Source organism: Rhododendron vialii, chromosome 8a (genome assembly GCF_030253575.1).
Source record: "Rhododendron vialii isolate Sample 1 chromosome 8a, ASM3025357v1".
Classification (NCBI taxonomy): domain Eukaryota; kingdom Viridiplantae; phylum Streptophyta; class Magnoliopsida; order Ericales; family Ericaceae; genus Rhododendron; species Rhododendron vialii.
The window spans coordinates 26,784,605-26,807,829 of record NC_080564.1 but is presented as its reverse complement, the minus strand read 5'-3'; the positions used below and the strand labels follow the sequence as shown (position 1 = coordinate 26,807,829).

Genomic DNA, 23,225 nt, shown 5'->3' with positions numbered 1-23,225 from the left:
TGTATTGCCGACAGCCAACCACCCGTATCTTCTCTTGCCTGCTTGGCTTTTTCTGCCTTGGAACACCGGGGCACAAAGCAAGGTTGTTTCTCATCAGCAATAAATATCCCACCGAAATGTTGCATCAAAGCCACTTTAGCAGCCACAAAGAAATCATTCCCAAGAATAAGTTCAAAGTCATCAAGTGGGACCACCATCAAGTCCACCCGCCCGTTCCAGTCACCAACCTTCATTTGAACATCACTGGTTGATCCGTGCATAGTTTGTGCAGTGGAATTGACCGTCTTAATCCGACTGGAACTCTTGACAACTTTAAGGCCGAGCGAATTGACCAACCGTTCTGAAACGAAATTGTGTGTGGCTCATGTATCGACCATTGCCAACACATCAATATTACAAAGCAACACTTTAACGTACATCAAACCTGATCTCTGCGAGGCCGGGGCCTTGTCTGCATGAATGACATTCAGTAACTGCAACGGGTTGACTCGAACATGACCATCCGAGTCAGAATCTGCCCCCTTGGCTTCATCAACGCAAATAGCATTCAGCTTCTCACGTTTTGGGCAATCCTTTGCCCGATGTGGCCCGTTACAAATAAAGCAACCAGAATTGGAATTCCCCTTGTCCTGCGATTTATTGTCACCCGTCGGCTTCGACTTCTGGGGCTTCTCCCATTTCTTTGAACCAGCCTTCTTTTCACCATCCTTCTTGTTCTTAGTTTTCGATTTCGAACCGCTAGATTCAGAAGCATTGGATTTACCCATCAGTTTGAAGTCGGCCAAGCCGTCGGCAGCAGCAACAGCCATCGGCAAGTCTTTGATTCCCAACCTTCGAAGCTCCAACTGAGCCCAATTCTGCAGACCCGACATAAAGTTGAACAGCTTGTCCTCTTCCGACATGTTCTTGATGTCAAGCATCAACGAACTGAATTCCTTCACATAATCTCGCACCGTACCAGTGTGCTTCAATCGTTTCAGCGACTCCCTTGCAAGCCATGAAGAATTGCAAGGCAGGAACTGATCCTTCAATTCCTTCTTTAGGGACTCCCACGTCTCAATCTTTGGACGGACATCATCCTCAGATCGAGTTCTCCACCAGAGCTTAGCGTCTCCAGCGAGATACATAGTAGTTATCGTCACCCGATCTCCCACTGGAACACGAGCAGCAGAGAAGTACTGCTCCATATCCCAGAGGAAGTTCTCCAACTCTTTGGCATTTCGGGCACCACCGAAAGCCTTTGGTTCAGGAACTTTCATGCTAACACGAGCATCGAAACTTTCGGGGCGGCCAAGAAAGGCCCTCTTTACCACCACCAATTCCGACTCCAAGTTGGAAACTCTTTCCTTCATGACATCCGAGAGTTTGGTCATATCATTCAACACCTCTGTAAACCTGGTTTCCGTCTGAGCAACGTGTGCTTCGTGTTCGGTTTTCTGAGATTGAACCGAAGCCAACACAACTTCCAATCGATCAACCAAGGTAACGCCCTCATCAGAATCATCAATACCCACGAGATCTTCCAACTGTTTAACACGTTCCCGAACTGCATCCAGAGCCGCATTCGCAGCCATAACTCCAACCGAAGCTCTGATACCAACTGTCACGGGGCTGAATTTCGCCTACAGATTCTGCCCGTGATGGCACCAAGTTTCCCAGCAAGACTTGGTCTCAGCCCACAGTAAAACACACACACACGAGTTTGAATGAAGTCTAGCACGCACACCGTTTACAGGAACCCGTTCCCAACCTTTTATTGCACCGACAATACAAGGAAAACACTTAGAGTACTAGACAGAACATCCCTCTGCCTTAGACTCGAAAATGCAGTGCCTTTATAAGGCTACAATCAATAAAACGTGGCCACTAAGTGAAATGGGATCATGGGGTGGCCCCATGATCTGCAGTTGACACCCCCAACTGCCCTAGGGTTGTGCTGGCACAGCCACAAGCTGCCAGCACATAGGAAAGTAAAACTGCCTGGCAATAACTGCTAATAACTGCCCGATTCTGCTGGGGACACCTGTCCCTGCCTGCCAGCGACTTGTGCAGAATGTAGTAACCGTCAATAACCGTTTTGCCTGATCCCAATCAAGGCTGCCTGGCCAATTTCGTGATCCAACCCAGCTCCAAATACTTAGCCATTTTCTGATTGCATTGTCCCACAAGCTAGCTTCCCGTTTAGCATCCATGCCCCAATAATCATCGGGCTATCACTTGCATCCCAGCTGCCACTTGCCCAACGGACTTGTCACGCCCCGCCCCGCAAACGGCACCCAATGTGGGCCCGAGTCGACGCGACCACGTGACATTCCACACCAAAAACTGAACCACACCTCACAACCTGTCAGCATAATACCCAGCGGAAGACTTATCACCTTAACATAAAAATGAGTCGACGTATCGACCAACCAACCATGACCTCGCACAACTAAATCACAATATAGTTTTACAATACTTTAAAAATTCTAAACTTCAACAAATCCACCAACAACATATTTTTTACTTATAAAAATCAACTTTTTGGTTCACTACCTACAACCAACTCGCTTATCCACATCATCTGACGCTAGCCCAAACACTTCTCAACACGTTGACCGGTAGTGGACCCACTCTACGCAACCTGCTACCTGGCAGACCAAAAAGGAAAGCCAGAGTGTGTGAGATATAGAAATGCTCAACAAAATATAGCAACAACCGAATAAATAACAACCAAAATATAAATTCTCAACATATCTGAGATACTCAAATGTACGTAACAGATATAATCACCACATCCTCCAAATACAACATAACAGTAATATCCAACAGCTAAAAGATAATCTCAACTTGTCAACAGTTTATCGAGAAATAAAAAAGTAACACCAGATAAGCAGCCAATAATTTAAGGCATAAGCCTTTTGGCATTAAGCCAATCACCGGGCACACAGCCAATAGTTTAAGGCATAAAGCCATATCGCATAAAGCCAATCACTGGGCACACAGCCAATAATTTAAGGCATAAAAGCCTTTTGGCATAAAGCCAATCATCGGGCACTAAGCCAACATTCAAGTTCAATTCAATATAGAACAACATCTATGAATCAAACTCTCACATATCATAAGCTAAACAACAATAGCATGATATACATTCACCATTACAGCAATATCTCATTAAAGATAACCATATCAGACACACTCACCTTTGCATCGACCGAGTTATACACCAAACTTACGGTTTCGGCACCTCCTATTTGACCGGCTTGTTACCTAACCACAAGCTACCATATCAGCATATGAATCCCTTGGAATGTTTAAGTAAATATATGGTACACCCCATAATACATTCATCATGCTAACAAGTGTCAAATGAGGTTAATAATGCCACCAACACCCCTAAACCATTTACCAATCATTTGATACCAAATTATAAACCTAATAAGGTATTAGACAATACCCAACAAATACAAATATGTCCATCTTAAGGCTTAGAAGTGCTCCCAATCAAACGTAAGAGTATAAATATGATATAACTCTTAAAATCGATTTGAAACCATGACCATCCTGTTGTATTTCGACCTATAACTTCTTATAGGGTTAAAACCAGATTATGAAACCACCACCATTAGAAAGTACACCTCCGGTACATGAATTTTGATATAAAATTTGTTAAAAACGGAGTCCGAACGACAAAGTTATGCTCGTCCAAAGTTACACAAAAATCTATTCAAAATCACAGATTCAGCACGTCTATCAACTTCAAATCAAAAACTGATTTAACCCGGTACAAACTAAACCACAACCTTTACATATTCCAAAATACATACGAGTCTAGTTTCAGAATCAACAACCCGTGCACTAACCCGATACTCGAGCTAAAAGATATGATCATTTTCTCAAAATGTATCAGTGCAGCAAATACAAAACTCAGCAAGGACACATCAACTTATAAAATCCGCCAAACTTAGAATATGCATCTAATAAATCCCAAATTTGGTACACACCATTACCACACACCAACGTTCATTCCTGAATTTTTCCAGATTTTTCACAATGAAGAAACCTAGTCAAAATCACTTTCAAACTCAGAAATTCTGTGCAGCGGAGCACAATTTCCAGCAGAACAGTCCGTGTTCGAAAATTCATTAAAAATTGAATACTGCATACTTTATAGTAGTTTCAACGCCAAAACGTCACCAACTTATCAATATTTCAGACTCACAAGGACCCATAACTAGGAGAGTCGTTTAACTAAAAAAAAAATGATGAAACATGCAGCTCTGTAAGCTGCCCAGATTTCCAGATTGCAGAGCAGTATTCTAAAAATCACTATAAATTGAATTCTTAACGATTTCTTGTGATTCTAGGGGCAAAAGAAAAAGCCTCAAGTCTACTTTATTTCATAAGAAGGAACCAAGACTCAATTCTGAGTTTAAGAAGACGGAAATCCCCAAAAACCGAGACCCTGTTCTGCAGATTTTCTAGGTTTTGACAGCAGTCACAACCCCCACGAAATTCTCCCAAAAACCCATCTCAACAACTCAAAACACACCCAAGAAGGAACCAAGACTCAATTCTAAGTTTAAGAAGACGGAAATCCCCAAAAACCGAGACCCTGTTCTGCAGATTTTCTAGGTTTGGACAGCAGTCACAACCCCCACGAAATTCTCCCAAAAACCCATCTCAACAACTCAAAACACACCCAAATCAGCATGCATACACCAAGCTAAGACATGAATTGAAGCAAGAGAAGTGTGGAATCAAGAACTAGGAAGCAAGAATTAACAAGATCAAACCTTAATTCAAGATAAACGGCTTCAAATCCTAACTCCTCTTCCTCTCTTCTTCTCCGTCCGATTCTCTCTCTCTCTCTCTCTCCCCCCTAACGCAGAAGACAGAAGCCCCTTTGGGTTTTCTCTCTGTTATTTTTTTAAGATACACCTCACACACATACCTCACCAACACACGGCACACATGCACAGCTCTTAAAAAAAAATGCACTTTAGCCCTTTAAGTTACTAAAGTATGACATGAAAACATCTCATAAATAAAGGGTGTTACACTCTCCCCCTCTTAGGAATTTCGTCCTCGAAATTAGAGCCAATAGCGACAACCAGAACCAATAGGTTATTAAAACAATCTTGTCCCATGACCAATCCTAGCAACACCATCATCATAAGCAAATAAATCGTTAACTACACAACTTCATAATACCTTGATATGTGCAGCACTTTTCAAAAGACAATGCATACAGACGAAACCTCAAATCAGCCACTCTTTCAAATACACGGTTGTAATCCATTCTCATTTACCTTCATCTCCAACCAAATCTCTCCTTTGTTAACCATGTCTTTATGACACAAGACATACAGAAAAATAACACCCTTATGATTTATATTTCAAACTTTCTTGTTTCACATCGACTTTCGACAAAAATAATTATATGAGTCTTGCAGGTACTAACATAATACCAATTTATCCTCTCAAAAAGAACCTGTGGCCCTCAACTCTCATCACGGTACCAAATTTCTAAACCACCATGACCACCACATTAACACGCATTCTCAATACATGAGTATTACCTTTTAGAAAAGTAATTTTTAATCTCGTAGTATCAACCAGCACATTATCGCTACTTGATTTACCAACAAACACCAATCTCAAAACAACATTATATGTGTATTATATAATCATGCTCTACTGACCATTTTATCACTCAGATACACCAACACAATCACATCTATCCCACACGAACAAAACCTCAAGAAATTTTGTATATACTACTAATATACAATCCAACCCAACGCATATTAATACATATCAATAGCCCACTTAACTTCCTAACCATCAACCCATCACAAAACCTGTTGCTACAGTAGCCTAATTATCACTTAAGATTTCTTCTCTGATCTTAGCAACCATTTGTGCTTTATTTAACCCACTTTCTCCATGCACTCCCTCATAGACCCCAACATCATCCACCCTAACATTTCAAACGCCTAATTGTACCATATCACTTGTCTTACCATCCTCTAGATGGATCTAGGTGAATCCATTACTCCATCAGAATCAAAAATCCCAACACTATTCCATGTCCCACTGTCAACTCTATACCATCTCCGAATTTTGTTTCAGAAACCCGAACTCAGTTTTGTTGTAACGTGTCCCTTCAAAACAAGGTTAGTCCGCAACATATATATCATTGATGGCATGCGAATATGACAATATGTAAGATGTATCATGATTTGATAGGCACGTTGCCTATTTCATCACAACACCACTGACGCTCCAGTCGACTGGACTGACTCTGACACGAAACCATAATGCATGATCATGTTATCAAATCAAACAACAAATAAAGGTTATACCTGTCCCATTTTCTCATAATGGTTTTCAAGATCACCTGCAATCTGCTTCAATTTCACTTCCGCGAAGTTAACCCATTTCTCATCTAATCCTTGCAACTGTTTATAGACATTGCCCACTTTTTCAATACTATTCAATCACAGTCAAACTTGCATCTCTCTAACTTGCACCATTCAAACCCCGTTAAACAAATTAGAGCCTAAAACACAGCTCCCACTTTGTAATATCAACCATTCACAGTTACCATTTGTATCTGCTCCTATTTTCCAACTAATTCCCATCGCCCAGAACATGACTCTCTATTCCTTCCAAACTCACTACTCCGACCATTAGGCAACCATTTCACTCATTAACACTACATCCGACGACTATCTCACCAACCCTTTTAACACTCATTCGTATAGGTAATAAGATATCGAATAATACTCACTTACACCTATCACCTGATAGACAACCAAAACCATATACTAGTTCACATAGAACCAATATAACCATCTTCACGTAACAATAAACCATTATGTTTTCTATCTACATTTATCAACTTATAACACATATACCCACGTACTCACATCACATGTATCCACATACTCAATACTTTACATGTCACTTAAGAACACATAACCAAATGCAATAGTACATCGATACACATCACTATTTATTCAAATTCCCATAAATAAGATTATAACGTTATTGAATACACCCAACTCAAGGCAACACAAAACCGTCATCTGTAAGATTCTCAACTTCCACCTTATTTGATCCTTTCAACTAAACGAAAGTATTTACAACCCCACATCATTTCCTTAGGCACTATGCCCAAAAACATTACTACATTAGATGTGTACATACCCACAATTCTTTTTTTTTTAGAAAGTTCAACGTTCTCCACACCCGCTCAACTCATTTCAAAAGTTTTCAACTTCTATAATAGTTAATACTTCCCACACAACGGATGGATAACAACCATCTCAAACCTTGTATCTAGTACTACATATATCTCTATGTGTATATATCTCTATGTGTATGTCACCTCCTTCGCATGCACATACTAGACACATACCCAACCACACATCAATGAAGCAATATAGCTTCTAAAGATTCACACCCCTTTTTTTTTTTTCAAGGTCTCCTCAAATTCACCACCAAAACTTACAACTTTAATGCTAATATTTCAAATTCAAATTAGCTTCACTAGTCTGTAAGCTCCAATTTTCAAGAGTCTCCCCACCACTAACCTACACTATAGCAAGGTTGACACACCACATAACAATACAACCTTCTCATTACAACATAAATCGCATCTTACAAAAGCATATAATTACTCTAAGTGCACATAAAGTATTAATAACAGAGTGATTAATTTTAACCACACATCTACTGTTACCTACACCCAACGTCATTCAATATTGAAAATACCTATCACCATATCCAGCAAAGCCTGGGCTCCTTGACACGCATTAGCACATACTCTCTATAATGCCATGAACCCTTCAGTCCATTTAATTCTAACACACAGAACACGACCCACATAAGACACTGCCAGTGCCAGCGCAATCTGCCATGGAATAATTACCATTTGCTGCTCCATGAACTGAGCAATATCAATAACCTGTTTCAACAATTCAAACCACCAATAACAACATAGTGCTAAGTATTAAATACGGACACGTTAGTCACCCACTAACCCCTACTCGACAGACACAACACCATATGGTCCACTACCAAACCCCCAATCGACTCTCAACACAGAGACTAGATCGTACTAGCTCTGATACCAAGCTGTCACGCCCCGCCCCGCAAACGGCACCCAATGTGGGCCCGAGTCGACGCGACCACGTGACATTCCACACCAAAAACTGAACCACACCTCACAACCTGTCAGAATAACACCCAGCGGAAGACTTATCACCTTAACATAAAAATGAGTCGACGTATCGACCAACCAACCATGACCTCGCACAACTAAATCACAATATAGTTTTACAATACTTTAAAAATTCTAAACTTCAACACATCCACCAACAACATATTTTTTACTTATAAAAATCAACTTTTTGGTTCACTACCTACAACCAACTCGCTTATCCACATCATCTGACGCTAGCCCAAACACTTCTCAACACGTTGACCGGTAGTGGACCCACTCTACGCAACCTGCTACCTGGCAGACCAAAAAGGAAAGCCAGAGTGTGTGAGATATAGAAATGCTCAACAAAATATAGCAACAACCGAATAAATAACAACCAAAATATAAATTCTCAACATTTCTGAGATACTCAAATGTACGTAACAGATATAATCACCACATCCTCCAAATACAACATAACAGTAATATCCAACAGCTAAAAGATAATCTCAACTTGTCAACAGTTTATCGAGAAATAAAAAAGTAACACCAGATAAGCAGCCAATAATTTAAGGCATAAGCCTTTTGGCATTAAGCCAATCACCGGGCACACAGCCAATAGTTTAAGGCATAAAGCCATATCGCATAAAGCCAATCACTGGGCACACAGCCAATAATTTAAGGCATAAAAGCCTTTTGGCATAAAGCCAATCATCGGGCACTAAGCCAACATTCAAGTTCAATTCAATATAGAACAACATCTATGAATCAAACTCTCACATATCATAAGCTAAACAACAATAGCATGATATACATTCACCATTACAGCAATATCTCATTAAAGATAACCATATCAGACACACTCACCTTTGCATCGACCGAGTTATACACCAAACTTACGGTTTCGGCACCTCCTATTTGACCGGCTTGTTACCTAACCACAAGCTACCATATCAGCATATGAATCCCTTGGAATGTTTAAGTAAATATATGGTACACCCCATAATACATTCATCATGCTAACAAGTGTCAAATGAGGTTAATAATGCCACCAACACCCCTAAACCATTTACCAATCATTTGATACCAAATTATAAACCTAATAAGGTATTAGACAATACCCAACAAATACAAATATGTCCATCTTAAGGCTTAGAAGTGCTCCCAATCAAACGTAAGAGTATAAATATGATATAACTCTTAAAATCGATTTGAAACCATGACCATCCTGTTGTATTTCGACCTATAACTTCTTATAGGGTTAAAACCAGATTATGAAACCACCACCATTAGAAAGTACACCTCCGGTACATGAATTTTGATATAAAATTTGTTAAAAACGGAGTCCGGACGACAAAGTTATGCTCGTCCAAAGTTACACAAAAATCTATTCAAAATCACAGATTCAGCACGTCTATCAACTTCAAATCAAAAACTGATTTAACCTGGTACAAACTAAACCACAACCTTTACATATTCCAAAATACATACGAGTCTAGTTTCAGAATCAACAACCCGTGCACTAACCCGATACTCGAGCTAAAAGATATGATCATTTTCTCAAAATGTATCAGTGCAGCAAATACAAAACTCAGCAAGGACACATCAACTTATAAAATCCGCCAAACTTAGAATATGCATCTAATAAATCCCAAATTTGGTACACACCATTACCACACACCAACGTTCATCCCTGAATTTTTTCAGATTTTTCACAATGAAGAAACCTAGTCAAAATCACTTTCAAACTCAGAAATTCTGTGCAGCGGAGCACAATTTCCAGCAGAACAGTCCGTGTTCGAAAATTCATTAAAAATTGAATACTGCATACTTTTTAGTAATTTCAACGCCAAAACGTCACCAACTTATCAATATTTCAGACTCACAAGGACCCATAACTAGGAGAGTCGTTTAACTAAAAAAAAATGATGAAACATGCAGCTCTGTAAGCTTCCCAGATTTCCAGATTGCAGAGCAGTATTCTAAAAATCACTATAAATTGAATTCTTAACGATTTCTTGTGATTCTAGGCGCAAAAGAACAAGCCTCAAGTCTACTTTATTTCATAAGAAGGAACCAAGACTCAATTCTGAGTTTAAGAAGACGGAAATCCCCAAAAACCGAGACCCTGTTCTGCAGATTTTCTAGGTTTTGACAGCAGTCACAACCCCCACGAAATTCTCCCAAAAACCCATCTCAACAACTCAAAACACACCCAAATCAGCATGCATACACCAAGCTAAGACATGAATTGAAGCAAGAGAAGTGTGGAATCAAGAACTAGGAAGCAAGAATTAACAAGATCAAACCTTAATTCAAGATAAACGGCTTCAAATCCTAACTCCTCTTCCTCTCTTCTTCTCCGTCCGATTCTCTCTCTCTCTCTCTCTCTCTCTCTCTCTCTCTCTCTCTCTCTCTCTCTCTCTCTCTCTCTCTCTCTCTCTCTCTCTCTCCCCTAACGCAGAAGACAGAAGCCCCTTTGGGTTTTCTCTCTGTTATTTTTTTATTTATGACATGAAAACACCTCATAAATAAAGGGTGTTACAGGACTAGTGTCGACACCAACCGACACCATCGGGTCACCTTGAAAAGACATGCCTGCCTCATGCCTTAGTTTCCATCGGTTGGCTAGGGTGCAAGGTGCCACCACTAGCCAAGCTTAGCAAGCCTTGGAAATCAAGGTGCTAACACAAGGCCATGTGGAGCAGTCCCCATCTGAGCAGTGGGGAGACTTTCGATCGGCAGTAATTGGTATGGGCGTGGAGCCAGTAGCGGCTCTAGAAATTTGTAATAGGGTGCTCAGAAATTATTTTGTTTTTGTTCGTTTGTCATTTTAGTTTTGTTTTAGTTTTGTTTTTCAATCATTACCCTACTTCTTTCTCCAATCATTATCTTATTATTCCAATTATTACTTTCACATCTCTCTCTATCTCTTTCCAATCATTACCCCTATCTTCAATCCCACTACCAAAACTAAACTAAACTAAACTCTCAACCAAACACAACGTTTAATTTTACCGGTTGATGTATTAACCAATAATATATGTGCAAAACCTAATATGTTATCAAAGCCAGGTGCAAGGAGCTTAAGAGCTTAATCCATCTGGGTTTAGCTTCCTACCAAATGATGGCTTCAATCTCAAGATTTCTATAGCGAAATCAACATGTCCGGCGCTGAGGCGGCTGCGTGTAGAGGAGTATCAAACAAAAGGTATCGCATGCATCTAGGCCTGTTAGTAGGTCGGATCCAATAAATTCAAATTCGATAAGACTTGAATTCGAAAAATTCGGATCCGATCCGATAAAAATATAGCTTCTTAAAATTTTTTTTTTCAAAATAAAAATTTACAGTATTTTTAAAAATAAAATTTTGGATCGGATTGTTTACGGATTTAATCCGATCCGATCCGTATTTGGATTATTGGATTCGGATTATCGGATCGACATTATCGGATTCGGATCGAATTTTTCAGATCGAATCCGGTCCATTGACAGGCTTACATGCATCTATACGATCCAAAACATTAGGGTCCTTAATTATTGACTCGTACCAGCCTAAGATACTAAAGCACAATTACGAGTGGGAGGAAAGTTATCACTTTTGTGAAGGAAAATATTATATTAAGACACAAGTCCTCGCTAGTCTTCAGGTAGGTGAAGGAAAATATTATACAAAGACCCAAGTCCTAGCTAGTCTTCAGGTAGTCATTATTTTAGTCGATGCCAAATGGTTTTAACTGGCCAGTGTCATCTAGATGGATCTCCTTCGATGTGATTACCATTTCAATGACCAGGGTTCACATAATCACATGGCTCGAGATTTTTGATCAATGTGGCAAGAAAGTTATACTATATTTGAACAACGTACTAGTCGTTTTTTATTTTAGTTGTGTTGCATTTGCCCGGCCCACCGAGAGAGATTGCTTCAAAGAGATGGGTAAAATTGAGGTCATCCATGACAGGCATTGAAACAAGGAGACTAGGAGAGCTCGCAAACGGAGTTCCAGAGAGCTCACATGCGCGGTTTATCCAGTGGCGCGTACGTGATGTTGAGTGAGATCCATGCGCACGCGCAGGAGTGTGCTGGACGTGCTGAACAAAACCATGATCCACCAATGACATTGTACATTACAAAGTGAACACCAAAAACTCAAGATCATTTTCCGGTAATTGTATGCAAAACACATTTCTAGGAGCACAGTAACCGATCTTTAACATCTTCTCTTGCCACAGTTTATTTCACTCAGAAGAGAAACAGAAGAACGCTTTTCAGTGACATATTTCAACAACGTAAAAGCAAAGGTGTGGAGAAACTATTGAAAGACATACAACTTATACGAAGAACTTACTTACTAATTAAAGGGCAAATTCTTGATGGGGGTCCCCTCTATGTTGGTGGTACTTTAATCAAGTGTTAAGCCCCCGGAGGCATACATTATTCTAAGGGGTGAACTCTCTTTTGTGTGCCAATTAGGGTGAAATCCTATAACGTACCCTTTGAACTTTGGAGGACTAGGGCTCAGGTTATGAGGGTAGCCGCTTGTGTTATTGGTACCCTTCTATATTCTGTAACATAAATGAACACCATTCTGAAGTACGATAACCTGTGCTACAGCATGTTTTGAAGTTCAAGAACATAAGAAAATCACGAATCTTTTTTAATCAATTTTGGCTATAGAGATTGCCACGAGAATAGAGTGGAAGTGCCAGGGAAGGCTAAAAACTGTTACCAAAAGCCTCAGGCTTAACTCTAGGTGAGGTAGAATAAGGGCAATTTGTCTACTGTCCAGTCTTCATCAAGTCAAAAGGTTGAGAGTCTTGAGACCATGAATTGAATTCTTGACAGGTAATGATCCTCATTGTAATATTGTGCCTTACCATTGAAGAAGTTCGGTATCTACTTTAATTATTGTGGCCCTTAATCTCTGCTCTGTCTGAGCTTGCTCAATCTGCGGTGTTGATATATTTGGAGCCTGCTCAATCGGTTGCGATCATTGTTTATTTATTAATCTATTCTCACAATTAACTTCTAATAACACATTATATTTGAGATACGTACTCAGTTCACCCCCTCTTGGGTTGTTATTTGGACCAACAATACCACGCATGTTAGCAACAGATTTGAAAGTGAGAAGAGAAGCGAGAGAAGAAAAATAGTTTATTCTTGTAGTCCAATCTAATACATCAGAACAAAAGCAAGATTACATAGAACAAATAAAGGAAAACCAAACAACAATAACGACGACAACCTCTCACACTTGCCAATGTTGTGTTTGGCAACTGGCGCATCTGGTTTTGGACCGATCACTCAATTAATATTGCCCAACAAATTATTCAGCATCACAAGGCGTTCCCCTTGAAGCTTTGACCAGTAGAAGGGAACTCTACGTTTTCCCTTGGCGATATTTTCAATTGCAAACATCGTAATCCTACAGCAATAAACCAGCGACGCACAAAGAGTGGATGCTATCACATAAATAGTACAGTAACCAAACGACGGTGATATGAGGTAAAATGAAGTCCCATAGCTCAGCATCGTATATAAAAGAGCCACATGCAGTAGCAAAAATATGGGTATACCTGGGAGGACAAACATTATCATCGCCGCCGAGAGAACAAAGGCAACTGTGTTAAATACGTAAAAAAGGACGAAGGCATTCCCATATTCCAAATCTTGTGCATCAAACAGATGTCGTTTGGCAGGATTGTCAGTGCTAATGAATAAGTTGCCCTCAACAACACTGATGTTATCGTTGTTGTTGGACGTAACCATGGCACTGAAATTACCGCCATCTGAAAGGAGGTTGAAGTCACCACCGTGTACCCCTCCAGGGGGGCTAAGTACACTTGTGAAGGTCGCCGTTGCAATTAGCACAGCTACCACCAGTCCAATGTTACGCAACTCCATTGTCGCTGATCTACCCATAAAAAACTTTTGTTTATAGAGTACTTCCAAACGTCGCTCGGGCGAATTCAAAAATTTAGCAAGAGCATAGTTTTCATCACAGGATGAATTTTCTAAAGCTCTCTCCGATCTGGCAACATCAGCAAGACGTTGCAAAGCAATATCAAGTGCAGTATGTTTGTCTAAATTCTTTGCACTTATGTTCGCAAAGGGTTCTTTAACTAATAACTTCACAATCTGCATAAGGCACACAAACAAATCAGCAATTTATGTTGGGGATTCGAACGTCTAAACCCACAAGCAAACGCACACAATCGAAGAACAAATCACGAACAGAAAACAATATAAAACAAGAAAAGAACAAGACACAGAGATTACGTGGTTCCGACTTAAGCTGATGCTTAATTGTACGTCCACGAGGTGCTGGAGTGTTTCACTATGATGAAAATATGTTAGAGTTACAAAAAGAGGCAGCCCTAGCTTTGTTTTTATATACGCAAGCAAGCTAATACTAGAAAATCCTAAAAAATGCTAAAACCTGCGTTGGGCGGGACCCAAAATCTTCCGGGTCATTTTTTGTTGCAACTCTAAAATTATCTTCACATCTAAACAATCTCCCACTTGAAGACATGATCAGACATCCAGCCAATCATCAACTATCATTAACACCACCGGCACCCAGCCTCCCACTCAAGCCTGGAGACCCACCCACTCAAGCTTGGAGACCCATAGAAGCTGAACAAGACTTCAGCTTCTCCACAGTAACCACCTTCGTAAATATGTCTGCCGGATTATCTCTTGTGTGAATCTTTTCCAAAGTGAATTGTCCATCCTCCAACAAAGAGCGAATTAAGTAATACTTTATGTCAATATGCTTAGTCCTCAAATGAAAAGCTGCGTTCTTTGCCAGTTGTATTGCACTCTGACAATTGCTGAACAATTTGCAATTGTCCTGTTCCTTACCCAACTCTTTCATGAAACTCATTAGCCATACCATTTCCTTGCACGCCTCTGTACCTGCAACATACTCCGCCTCTTTTGTGGAAATAGTCACTATTTTCTGTAGCCGCAAGACCCAATCAACCGCTGCATTCCCCAGTGTAAAAACATACCCAGTAGTGCTCTTCCTGCTGTCAATGTCCCCTGCTAAATCCGAATCCACATATCCTTGCAAACAAATATCAGAACCCCCAAAACACAAAGCCAAATCAGAAGTACCTCTCAGATACTGCAAAATCCACTTGACTGCCTCCCATTGCTCCTTGCCTGGATTTGCCATAAACCTGCTGACAACTCCCACTGCTTGAGCAATGTCTGGCCTCGTGCTAACCATAGCATACATCAAGCTGCCTACCGCCGAGGCACATGGAACTTTGACTATGTAGTTCTTTTCTTCATCAGTTACTGCCCCTTTTCTCCTCGAAAGCTTAAAGTGACTTGCCAACGGTGTGCTAACAGGCTTAGCATCTTCCATGTTGAACCTTTTGAGTACCTTTTCAACATATTCCTCCTGTGACAACTTCAACTTTCGGTTCACCCTGTCCCTACTAATTCGCATCCCAAGGATTTTCTTCGCAGAACCCAAATCCTTCATTGTAAACTCCCTGGACAACTGTGCCTTGAGATTAGCAATCTCATCCATGCTTGAACCTGCAACAAGCATATCATCTACGTACAACAAAAGTATGAGATACGATTTACCAAGCTTCTTAAAATAACAACAATGATCCCCATGACATCTACTGAACCCCGTATTTGTCATAAAGGTATCAAACCTTTTATACCACTGCCTAGGCGCCTGTTTCAACCCATACAGACTCCTTCAAAGCTTACATACCTGATCTTCTTTCCCTTTGACAACATAACCCTCTGGCTGATACATATAAATATCCTCCTCCAAATCCCCATGGAGGAAAGCAGTTTTAACATCTAACTACTCTAAGTGCAAGTTCTCAACAGCCACAATATTAAGGACACATCTGATAGTACAAATCTTTACCACAGGAGAAAAGATTTCGGTGTAGTCAATACCTGGTTTCTGCTCAAAACCCTTTACTACCAACCTCGCCTTGTACCGTTTGCTCCCATCAGATTCTTCCTTAAGCCTGTATACCCATTTGTTGTGCAAAGCTCTTTTCCCTTTGGGCAACTGAACCAAGTCCCAAGTCTGGTTTGATGAGAGAGAATCCATCTCATCATCCATTGCTCGCTCCCACTCTCCCCTGGTCTCCACCTGCAATGCTTCCTTGAAACATTCTGGTTCACCACTATCAGTTAACAACAAATAGTGTAAAGCAAGAGAATAACGCATTGGTGGTTTAACGGTACGTATAGACCTCCTGAGTGGAGGAGTCTGTGGATCTGCCTGTGGAGTAGGTTGTATATTAATATCTTAAGGCTGTGAGACAATACTATCAGGGATCCCCTTAAACTCTACAAAGTCTGAATTTTCATTAGCCTCATCGGGTTGATTCTGTCTATTTCTATACAAAACAAACTCATTAAATACCACATCCATACTCCTGCGTGTTTTTCGATTTTCAAAATCATATAGCCTATACCCATAGCTATTAGTACCATAGCCTATGAACACGCACTTTCGAGACTTAGTATCAAGTTTACCCTTATCACTCGATTCAATATGCATATAGGCCATGCAACCAAATACACGTAAATGGGATAAATTTACCTCTTTACCTGACCAAGTCTCCTTCGGCAATCCATTGTTCGAAGGAACTGAAGGTCCCTTGTTGATTAAATACGCCGCTGTATTTACTGCGTCAGCCCAGAATTGCTTAGGTAATCCAACATGTAGCCTCATGCTCCTTGCGCGCTCTAGGATCGTCCTATTCATGCGCTCAGCAACTCCATTCTGCCTTGGCTTCTTTGGGATCATTTTTAACTTTCGAATCCCATTTGCAGCACAGTAAGCCTCAAACTCACCATCACAATACTCGCCGCCATTATCAGATTTCAGACATTTCAATTTCTTTCCTGTTTCATTCTCAACTAATGCTTTCCAATTCTTGAAAACACTAAACACATAAGATTTATGCTTGAGAAAATAAACTCATAATTTTCTAGTAGCGTCATCAATGAAAGTAACAAAATAACGTGAGCCACCAAGAGAAGACACCTGAGATGGTCCCCACACGTCTGTATGAACCAGCTCAAACTTCTCTAATTTTAGAGTCTTTGCCACCTTTGCCCTTTTCGCTCATGTGACCCAGCCTACGAAGCCACGTAGTACAATCAACCACTGATGCTGCCACTGCGATGCTATAGTAAGTACCCGAAGATGCATATAGGGTTCCTTCCTTTTTACCATGAGCCACAACTAGTGCTCCTTTGCTCATCTTCTAAGCGTCTGATGTAAACGATGTGACCACTCCACCCTCTAACAACTGACCCACCGAAATAAGATTCCTTGTTAAACTGGGCACATGTCTAACATCCTTCAATTTTAGTACTGTCCCGTCTGTATGAGTCATATACACATCCCCTTTCCCAATTATGTTGCAAGCTTCATCATCACCCAGATAAACTTTTCCAAAGTTTCCCTGCACATAATTTTGTAGCACATTCATGCTTGAAGTAGCATGAAATGAGGCTCCCAAGTCTACAATCCAAGACTCATCGTGAGAATCCAGTGAACAAATCAAGGCTTCATTATCCGATTCCTCGGAAACGTTGACGGTGTTCTTACCCCCTTGATTATTCCTGTTCTATTGCTTTTTTAGTGGTGCCTTACAGTCTCGCTTCCAATGCCCCATCTGACCACAGTTCCAACAACCTTCAGGTTTCACTTCTCTACTACGAGATTTACTCCTGCCCCTGTTCTTGGAACTCCCTCTTCCTTTGCCCTTGTTGCCTCCCCTATTTGCAGACCTGCCTCTGTCCTCTGTACTAAGTGCTGAACTCGAAGCAACATCCTCACCCGATGCTCTCCTCCTAATATCAATCCAGTAACATCCTCCAATTTTATTGTTGCAGACCCGGAGGAATTACTCACTGCCACGACAAGTCTATTCCAACTTTCTGGCAAACTCGATAGTAGAATAAGAGCTCTAATCTCATCATCAAAATTAATACCTACGGATTCTAACTGATTCGTGACCGTATTAAATTCATTCAGATGTTCAGCAACAATAGAGTTTTCAGACATCTTTAGGTTAAACAACTTTTTCATAAGATATACCTTGTTCACCGCAGAAGGTTTTTTGTATATATTTTTTAGGGCTTTGAACAAATCTGCTGTAGTCTTTTCTTTAGCAATATTCAACGCAACCGACGGCGCGAGGCTCATTCGCACAGTCCCCAAAGTTTTGCGATCCAAAATATCCCAATCTGTTTGCTTTATGCTTTCTGGTTTCGTGCCACTGATCAGAAGATATAGATCCTTCTGATACAAAATATCCTCCATCTGCATCTTCCAGAAAGCATAGTTTGTACCATTGAACTTCTCGATCTTGTATTTTTCTTCAGCCATTGTGTAAACCCTTGACCTCCTAACCCGGAGCTCTGATACCAATTGTTAGGGATTCGAACGTCCAAACCCACAAGCAAACACACACAATCGAAGAACAAATCAAGAATAGAAAACAATATAAAACAGAGAAAAGAACAAGACACAGAGATTACGTGGTTCCGACTTAAGCTGATTGCTTAATCGTACGTCCACGGGGTGCTGGGGTGTTTCACTATGATGAAAATATGTCAGAGTTACAAAAAGAGGCAGCCCTAGCTTTGCTTTTATATACGCAAACAAGCTAATACTAGAAAACCCTAAAAAAAGCTAAAACCTGCGTTGGGCGGGACCCAAAACCTTCCGGGTCATTTTTTTCTGCAACTCTAAAATTGTCTTCACATCTCAACAATTTATTATAAGGTAATGAATCCCTTCTTTTTATAGATTTGGAAGCCTAAGCGATGGAGTTAACTTATTAACATAATGAATTTCTATGTAGAGATTTGGAAGCCTGAACAATGGAGTAACGTGGTTAGCTCTTTTAAACACAAAATATGGCTTTTTGACTTTTTTAGTCCCCAAAGTATTTCCGCCATGCCACTTTGGTCCCCAATACTTCAATTGCTAACATTGCATCTTCAAAGTATCAATTTTGTGTTTAAATAATCCCTATGACTCACGTCGTTCCTTCCCTCCATCAAAACCAAGGGCAAAGTTGGTATTTCACCTCAAAACGGTGTCGTTTGGTTGGAAACGGCTTTTTGACTTTTTTGATTCCCAAAGTATTTCCGTCATGCCAATTTGGTCACCAATATTTCAATTGCTAACATTGCATCCCAAAATATCAATTTTTTGTTTAAATGGTCCCTGCAGCTCACGCCGTTCTTTCCCTCCGTCAAAACCAATGGCAAGGTTGGTATTTCACCTCAAAACGGTGTCGTTTGGTTGGAAACATAGATTTTTCTTTCCATGATTCTCTTAGGGTTCTCATTGAAAGCCTTAAAGTCAAAAAAAATAATTATGACTCTTTAGGATAAAATGATCAAAAAATTAAGATCTTCGTACAAGTTCAAACAGATTGAAAATTTGAACACTTAATTTTTGCACCATAGTTTTTAATATATAAAAAGCCTAAAAAAATCAAATGTTTCAATTTTCAATCCGTTTGAACCGGTGCGAAGATATTAATTTTCTGATAGACTATTATAAACAATGGAGTAAAGTGGTTAGCTCTTTTAAACACAAAATACAGATAGACTATTATACCATCACTGTGTCAAAAGCATCTTTCTCCTCACTCACAACCATGCACATGTAAGTTCCCATTTTTTGTATTTTCCCAAGAAAAATTCTCCAAAACTACCGGCTGTTCGTTATCTATTCTAATATATAAAGGGAGAGCACCCTTTTGGTGTCTCCCTCTGTCATGCTTTTTGTTTTCCACAATTACCCTGAAAAGAATCCCAATATTACACATGATAAAGAGAGAGAGAAATTAACTGTTAGGATTAAATTGCCATTATAACAAAAGTAACTACCCAAAGCAGTTACCAAAATCCACTCCCACTAACTCTCTTTCTCATTTCACGAACTCTTCATCTTCCTGAAAGTGCAACCTCCATTTCGAGATCCCAGTTACCCTATCAACTGCAATTGGTCCCATTTAATGTAATCCTCTCTGCAATTGGTTTGCCATTTCATGAAACTACCTTCACATAGTTGGATTACTTAGCCGTAGTGCTCCTAATTAATTGTGTTTGTATCTTTTCTTCACAGCTAAGTAGCGTTCCTAATTAATTGTGTTTGTATCTTTTCTTCACACACAGTTCTATTTCCTTCACGTTTCAAGCTGTAACTGCCAAAAAGTTTTGTCCCTACCTGCTTCTTCGTCCTCTCCATCGCTGCTTCTTCCGGCAAATTTCGGCAAATCCCCCACCTTTCCACCATCTCAGGTTTGTCCACTCTCAATCTTCTCTCCCTTATTTGTGTGCTAGAGTAGACTTATGGCTTTGCTAGAGTAAACTATTTGAATTTGGAATGGGTTAAAAAGGAGGAGTCGAACACAATTCTATTGTTTTTACTTGATTTGGACATTCAAAGCCATAATAGTGAATTGGTTTGGGAGACATGGAGGCGAGGGTCTACCCTTCACCACGCTCGGCTCTTCTTCTTTTTACTGCATTTGGGTTGAGAGAAAGTAGGATGAGCGGGGGAGTAAAAGAAGCAAATGCGGGGAGAGGAATGTGAGTTTTGTCAAATTCAAATTGTCAAATGGGTCCTCTATTTGATCCATGGATTGTCTTTGACGTGTTCAATAAAACACTTCAGTGAGTACTAGAGGCTGGGGCACATGCAATGAGTGTGCAAGTCGGATTTTCACAACGTTTTTGTAAAAATACTTCCCACTTATTGTTTGATCAAATTTTCACAAATGTTGTGAAAATCTAACTTGTACACGCATCGTGTGTGCCCAGCCTCTAGTATAATATAAGACACATAAAATTCCATTCTTGCAAATTACTTGATAGCATATAAGGTTATGTAATCAAAAGAGTTCAATCAGAGGGATAGACCCCATACCTCGAGCTGTGAATTTTCCACCGCTAAATCCAAAGCAGTGTTCCCTTTGTCATCTTTGTTGGCCAGCAATCTTCTCTTGTTGATCCTTCGAATAAGTCCCAATATGATTTCTACAGCACTTTTATTCTTTGTTCTAACGGCGATATGCAGAGCAGTCTCATCTTGATTTGTCAAGTCCCCAATTGAATTCGGGCAAGCAATAAGGAATTCTGCCAAAGTATTAATGCGATGATCATCCAGTTCTTTTTGTTGTTGATCGGCATTAACGCGATCATCCAGTACTCTTTGTTGTTGATCGGTATTGATGTCTTCTTTTCCGGCAATGAAATGCAAAGGAGTCTCCCCTTGCTTTCCTTTGACCCGTATGAGCTCCTTGTCCAACTTTATGAGTCGTTTTACCGTATCAAACTTGTGATTTATCAAAGCCAGGTGCAAGGAGCTTAGCCCATCTGGATTCAGCTTCCTACCAAATGATGGCTTCAATCTCAAGATTTCTACAGCGAAATAAGTATGTCCTGCCGAGACAGCTGTATGTAGAGGAGTATCAATGAAAGGTATAGCATCTATACTATCCAAAACATTAGGGTCCTCCTTAATTGAATCGTACAAGCCATTGATATCTCCTGTTTCAGCAGCCGCCTTCATTCTCCGTGCCATTTGCGCCCAGTCGGGCTCAAACTGCAATGGTTCTGAACACAGTTGATGCTAAAGCACAACGAGTACTGGGAGGAAAGTTTTTTTTTTTTTTATGTTTTTCGGTAAAGGTATGGGGGTTGGGTGGGTGGGAGGAAAGTTGTCTCACCTTTAAAGCCAATTGAATGGCTGCCACTTTTTTGCCTAATTTTTTCAATTGTATCCCTGATTTGGATAACCACAAGGCCAAACGCGGGGAATAGAATTGTCTTTTCCAATCAGCAAATGCCTCCCACACGCTTTTGGTGTCCTGGGCCGAATGATGGCACATTGACATTTTTGGTTCCCAAAATATTACTCGAGTGTCGTTTTAGTCCCCAACATACCAATTGTAACAATTTCATATCCAATGTTTAAAATTTGTGTTTAAAAGGTCCTTGTGGCTAACGCCATTGCCTCTCTGTGTTAAATTGGTTGGATAAATTACAAATATCACCCTTAAGGTTTATATTTGCATAACAGTAAAGCCCCTACTCGTGAGACTTAAAGAATCATCCTCAGAACCCACTCTTCGTAAGTTTTCATCCTGCTCAATTTTGACACTTATGTTTTCATCCTCACTCTTTTTTAATCCCAAAACTACCTTTATGTATATATGTCACTGAAATTTGGGATGAAATCCTAATATTTCAAGTCCTGGCAATGAATTAGGCCCATGAATTACGTCTCCCAGTGCAATCTGATCCCCATAAAATGGAAACCCCATTAGAAGTTTGAATATTTCTGAAATTTGTTTTGGAATCCATAAAAGGCCACCCGTCGCCCATCACCACCGCAAAATCCGTCCCCATCCCCATTGAGCATCCTTGTCGACGTACCGCATCCCTGCCACCATCCCTCGCATCCTTGTCTTTGTACGCTGCATCCAAGTGGTCGTCCTCTGCATCTCCGTCGCCGTCCTCCATCCCACCCTCCACCAGAAGCTTTGCGGCGCGCTGGGGGATATGGTGGTTCTAACTCCATTGATGGCGGTACAACAGTCATCGTTTTCTGGGAGATGGAATTGGATGCTAAAGCTAGAGGTGGAGAGCTTTGCTTTATCGGAGAACGGGAAGAGCTTTGTTGCTGTGAGATGCATTTAGCACCAGAGAAAGGATTTGGTGCTTTTAGAGGGATTTAACACTAGGGAAAGGATTGGGTGTGGGTATGTCTTTGGTTTGTTTGTGGTGATCTAATTCTTATGTTTTCATGGATAAGAATTGTATTACGTGCTTCTGTGTTGGTGATAAAGTGGCCATATTTTATGAAATTAACATGATAAGTTGATCACATTTTAGCTTTTTGGATTATAGGTATTGGCCAATCAGACATGATAAATTGTCTATGTTTTATGAAATTAACATGATAAGTTGACCACATTTTTACATGTATTGATCATGTTAAAATGC

The 23,225-nt window shown here is 40.2% G+C and overlaps 1 protein-coding gene and 2 long non-coding RNA genes across 3 annotated transcripts; all 3 read right to left on the bottom strand.

Annotated features, from left to right (window-relative positions):
• Window positions 1–1,728: 1,728 nt before the first annotated feature.
• LOC131298998 (uncharacterized) lies at window positions 1,729–3,123 on the bottom strand. The gene is made up of 2 exons (XR_009190584.1): window positions 2,536–3,123; window positions 1,729–2,344 (listed from the first exon to the last, which is right to left on the bottom strand). It is a non-coding gene; the product is annotated as an uncharacterized LOC131298998 (long non-coding RNA).
• Window positions 3,124–7,469: 4,346 nt separating this feature from the next.
• LOC131299000 (uncharacterized) lies at window positions 7,470–10,846 on the bottom strand. Its single transcript, XR_009190587.1, has 3 exons — window positions 10,501–10,846; window positions 9,059–9,125; window positions 7,470–8,506 (listed from the first exon to the last, which is right to left on the bottom strand). It is a non-coding gene; the product is annotated as an uncharacterized LOC131299000 (long non-coding RNA).
• A 2,486-nt stretch (window positions 10,847–13,332) lies between these two features.
• LOC131298995 (ankyrin repeat-containing protein BDA1-like) lies at window positions 13,333–22,152 on the bottom strand. The gene is made up of 2 exons (XM_058324522.1): window positions 21,145–22,152; window positions 13,333–14,333 (listed from the first exon to the last, which is right to left on the bottom strand). Exons 1-2 carry the CDS (start codon window positions 21,799–21,801, stop codon window positions 13,500–13,502), a joined length of 1,491 nt encoding a protein of 496 aa, XP_058180505.1. The 5' UTR covers window positions 21,802–22,152; the 3' UTR covers window positions 13,333–13,499.
• Window positions 22,153–23,225: the final 1,073 nt, after the last annotated feature.

Excerpts from the sequence above, each read along its gene's own strand:
- LOC131298995 (XM_058324522.1), bottom strand. The coding sequence starts at position 21,801 with ATGGCACGGAGAATGAAGGCGGCTGCTGAAACAGGAGATATCAATGGC. Across the intron at positions 14,334-21,144 it reads TGGAAAATTCACAGCTCGAG|ATTGTGAAGTTATTAGTTAA; the intron begins GTATGGGGTCTA and ends TGCCTTATGCAG.